Source organism: Drosophila miranda (genome assembly GCF_003369915.1).
Source record: "Drosophila miranda strain MSH22 chromosome Y unlocalized genomic scaffold, D.miranda_PacBio2.1 Contig_Y1_pilon, whole genome shotgun sequence".
Taxonomy (NCBI): domain Eukaryota; kingdom Metazoa; phylum Arthropoda; class Insecta; order Diptera; family Drosophilidae; genus Drosophila; species Drosophila miranda.
Window position 1 is genome coordinate 38,377,002 of NW_022881603.1, and position 4,733 is coordinate 38,381,734.

General features: G+C 43.2%; 1 protein-coding gene across 1 annotated transcript; it reads right to left on the reverse strand.

Moving 5' to 3' along the window:
• Positions 1–659: 659 nt before the first annotated feature.
• On the reverse strand, positions 660–1,682 carry LOC108158006. The gene is made up of 2 exons (XM_033396467.1): positions 1,628–1,682; positions 660–1,558 (listed from the first exon to the last, which is right to left on the reverse strand). The coding sequence occupies exons 1-2, from the start codon at positions 1,680–1,682 to the stop codon at positions 660–662; spliced, it is 954 nt and encodes a 317-aa protein (XP_033252358.1).
• Between the last annotated feature and the right edge of the window lie 3,051 nt (positions 1,683–4,733).

The window sequence follows — 4,733 nt, forward strand, 5'->3', positions numbered from 1 at the left end:
CATCGCCTAATGCGAAAACACCTGATGTCGAAAGCAATTGTTCAGTAGATGACAATTCCAAAACCAACAATGAACAAATAGTTTCTCAACCAACACCCACCAGGAGAGAGTTGAGACCACGTGAGGCAGGGAAGGTAGTAAAGCGTATTTAACAATAAAATAATATAAAGAAAGGAATTATGAAATCAAATTATGTACAAATTAAACACTGAAACAAATACTAAACAGATTAAGAAGAAAGAAAAATACGAAATCACATAAATTTTATATACGCTAATTAGATTAAGTACACAAATCAAATTGTTATAAGAAAATAGATTTGTAAATGACATGTATATTAAACATCTAAGGAGAGGCGTGTTAGGTATTATATTAATATCTATATACGGTCACACCATCCAAGGGATATAGAATAAAAGAGAATCTTGAAGACAACGCGTGCTTAAGTCTGAGTGTCAATACACTACAATTTTTATAGCCAATAGGAACAAATCAATTTGCAGTGGCTACGCAGCGCCCGACGTCACGCTCAGACTGGTTTTCTGTCTCTCTCGCACGCATTCTTTGTCGTGTCGTTCAATATTAGCGGCGGCTGGGGGAGGAGAGCCATACTGACTAAGTATCGGGTATAACTGTAGAGTTGCGGTGTCCGCAGGAACTCACAACGTTCCCCCTCGTTTTGTTTGCTTTCGCTTGGGTTTCAGTTGAGTGCGCTTAGCAGCGGTCTCGTTCCTCCCGGAATGATGGACCAGCTCGGAGACCAGATGACCCATTGTGTCCTTGTCATCGGCATTCTCCGCTGTCAGCTGGCTGACAATCTCCTGCATTCCTGTCGATACCATATCGATAATTGTCTGGCTCGCCGGCTCGGCTAGTGTTTTTTTCACACTGGCCAGGGATTCCCTTGCAGGAGCTGTCAAATCTTCCGAGGCTTCCGTTGTCGTCAAGCTGGAGGCAGTTTGTTCTTCTTTGGTTCTGTTGGACTCTACTTGCCCATTGTGTTGATTCACCTGTTCCCCTTCCTCCTCTTCCTCTATGGACAGCTGTGGCAGTGCCAGTTCCACTTTCAATGGGTGCACCTCCTGCTCCAGGCCCATAACTTGTTCTCGAACTGGTTTACGTTCATGGCTGGACGACAGGGTATTCAATTGCACAATTTTCTTGGCCCCTATATTCTGCACATGGAACTCGCTCGAATATAAATGTTCATGTGCGTGCGCTTTGCTGAGACTTGAATTCATTTCCAGCGGCGTTAATTGCATGTTTACGATCTGGGATTCTATTGTTTTGTTCGCTTGTTTGTGCTGCTTCTCCATTCCATTCGGCCTGGACTGCGAATAAACTTCTGCAGCATCATCGAGATTTCTATAGTGAGACTTCTGGACGGCGTATCGACGACTCTGCTGGGACAGTTGCTCCAGCAGTTGACCCATGGGCGGAGCCGGACCCGATCGAGACTGATGGCCTGCCAGGTTCATCCTGGGCTTGTTGTACGCATAGAGATCCACATTAAAAACCCCATGGGCTGGGGCCCGTCGCCAGTGTTTGGCAGGTGTTCCTGGAAAGGAATGGGATTGAAAGTCTTTCCCTGGTACTCAATGGTAACGCAAGGGGAAGGAAGGATTACCTCTGACCCTAAAGACCAGTAACTGGATTAGCAGCAGCAGCAGTGACAGTCTCATGCTTGCAAATACATATTTTAGGCGTTGGCTCTATCCACGACTAAACCGATTTCAGACCTCTCAACCAATTTTATGGCCATTCCATTTGGGTCAGTCCCCAACTAATTTGCATTGACGATTCATGACCAACAATGTTCTAGGAATGTGAAAACACAGTGCGCCCAGGTCCGGTGAACATGGTCTGGCAGTATTGGAGATAGTCGATATTACGGACAGCCCCCTGTCTCTGAGAACTGGTTTCCCCAATTCGATTCGATTCCGAGCAACGGCACTTTTGGAAGCTGCCAACACAATGACTCTGTCTTGGGCCCAGGCAACGGCCATGTTAATGCAGTGCCATAAAATATGATGTGTTGACACCTATGAAGCAGAGCCTTGGCCAATCAGTCCGTTTTTGTTGGGATGTTGTGCCAAAAGTAGCGAAAATTGAAAGTTTTGCTTAGCATCACAATGGTCGGCTAATGGAAAGTAATTACCATCAAATTCCTACGAGCTGAAAACAAAAACGAGCTTTGTTTTCGAAAATTGTGCGTCAAACAGTTCTGATTTGAATGCGGTGTGTTTTAAAACTACGTATTTGACCTATTGAGCTCCTGTACCCCAGCATATAAAATTCATTTTTGTCTATACATATTGACTATCATTGTTATTGTACAGTATTGGGTCCAAGTGAGACGGATACATTCCGCCGGAGAAGAGTGACAATTTAATTCAAATAAACATTTGGGGAAATTGTTTATCTTTGAGAGCATGTCGGAAACAGTTGAGTAAGAGTCGAGATTCAGCAAACAGGCAACAAGCAAACAATCCTGGCCAAGAGAGAGCAGAACGACTGACAGCTTGCACTCGGAGCACTTAAGATAACTTCGTGGGAAGCCAGGCGCATGTGATGCAGCAGGGGCCCCGGGCCAGGGCCAGAGTGAGAGCTGACGATGTCGTCCAGTGGCAGATTTATGAAAACTGTTGGCATTTAGTTCTTCGAACCGTAAACACGGAGCGAAAACAAGCCACATGGCAACAGGGCATCGAAATTTTCATTCGAGCAATGCAGGCGGCGGCACCAACGGAACAGAGTCTCGAAAGAGGGCTCGCAGAAAGGACATCAAGCAGTAGACAATGGCAGCACCAGTGGAAGTGGCAGCGGCATGCAAGGCATTTCAGAAGACAAAAAACAGAACAAAGAGACGATGGGATGAAGGATGAAGGCAACTCTCATTTGTTACTTTTTACAAAAGTAATTTGTATGGAACCGAAACTAATGGAATTTAATATGTATATGGATTACACCAATAAGGGATTCAACCCATTATTTGATTGACCTGAGGCTATAATGTAAAAGCGATTTTTGGGATTAAGAAGCATAGTATTATTAAATTCGCTGCGAGACTAACGTTGACGTGTCCATCGTCTGGTGGCTGATGAGTACATAAGCTGATTGCGGTGCTGAAGGGGAACTGCCAGAGTTGAAGGTGCAAATAAAAGTATGGTATGGCCGAGTAGGCAGAGATGCCAATGAAATAAAACCGAGGGAGAGGGAGAATGAGAGATGGATGGGCGAAGAGTGAAAGAGAGCAGTCCAGCAAACTGTCGACAACGTCTTAATTAAGCAGCAGAAACAGCAACAACAATGAACCATAGCTGATTGCTATTGTTGCATGCCTCCGAATGCAAGCAGCTCTGAAGAGAGAGCAAGACAATCGGACTGCCAGGAACATCCACTGAAGAGAGAGAGAGAGGAAGAAAGAAGTGCTGAAAAGTTAAGTTCCGGTTAAGCTGCTTCCACTTGTGGTTGGCAGGGAGCAGGGGAATATGCCATGATTAATTCAATTGCAACGGCAGCTCATGGCTCAGGAAAATTGCAGAAACTTTAAAAACTTTTCCAATGATTGCTCCTGGATGCTTTTTTGTTTGACTGTTGTTCAGCCAGTCGTCGTTGTTGCTGTTTTTGCTGCTCTTCTTGTGCAAATACACACAATTTGCTTTGTCATTAGACGAACACTTTAAGCACTCGATTGTACTCTCTATCACCCCTCTCGCACTCCCTTTCTCTATCTTTGTTATCTCTGTCAACTGCTTTGGCTGCTCATTTTCAGCTGGCGATTTCATTGTCCTGCTTCTATTTGACCATTTCATTTGTTGCACCAGCCAGAACGCAATATGGCTAGAAAGAGATGGCCGAAAAAAATGCAGAAGACAGACAGATAAAGCAAGTGAGATCGAAATGCTGTGGCGGGGGCGGGGCACCATTCACAGCGTTTTGCACATTTTGGCTTAATTTGAATCTTTCTATGCAAATGCCGTGCAACGGGCCAAACACAATCCGTACAAAAAATTTCCCCCATACTATGTTTTCAGTTAAATATTTCTATTTTATTTTGCATCCCATTTTTTATCCGTTTTTCGTCTGCACAAAATTGTTATTCCTATTTTCTTTGTACATTTACTATTTTCTTTGCACATTTACCAGCTCTCGCGGTTCACTGCGCTGTTGTTTATTTGATATTTGTACCAGTATTCCTAGTTTGTACATATGTAAATATGTTCTGTGTCTGTCCATTGGAAAACTATGGAAAATGATAACATTAATGCTTTTCTGTGTTTTGTGCATACAATTTATGCAATAATATATTTTTATTTATTTATTTATTAAATTAACAAATTATCTGTTAATAATGGTACTTAGTTACTAAAGGCGGAAAAAGATAAGTTAAAAGTTAGCTAAATTTAAATGATTATAAATATTGCATGCAATTAGTTTAAGAGACAGTTCAGGGGATAGGGTTAGACAGAGGGAGTTATAATTATGGCATAAAACCCTAAAAGGTTCATGATCAGCATAATTAGACCTACATATGGGTAGACGGATAGGCCTAAAAGTACGGGTAGGTCTGGATGGAACGGCCAAGTCAATCTGACCCAAGAGAGTTTGGGAGTCAACAGTCCCAAGAAGGAGCTTGTGCACGAACATTACGCCATTGCATATTCTGCGATGGTGCAACGACGGCAGGTCAATAAGATTTAGCCTAGACCGGTAGGGTGGCAAGATTCTAC

What these genes read in the sequence shown, in the direction of transcription:
- LOC108158006 (XM_033396467.1), bottom strand. Translation starts at nt 1,682, where the DNA reads ATGAGACTGTCACTGCTGCTGCTGCTAATCCAGTTACTGGTCTTTAGG. An exon ending in ACTGGTCTTTAGGGTCAGAG is followed by an intron (nt 1,559 to 1,627) that starts GTAATCCTTCCT and finishes ATTCCTTTCCAG; the next exon opens with GAACACCTGCCAAACACTGG.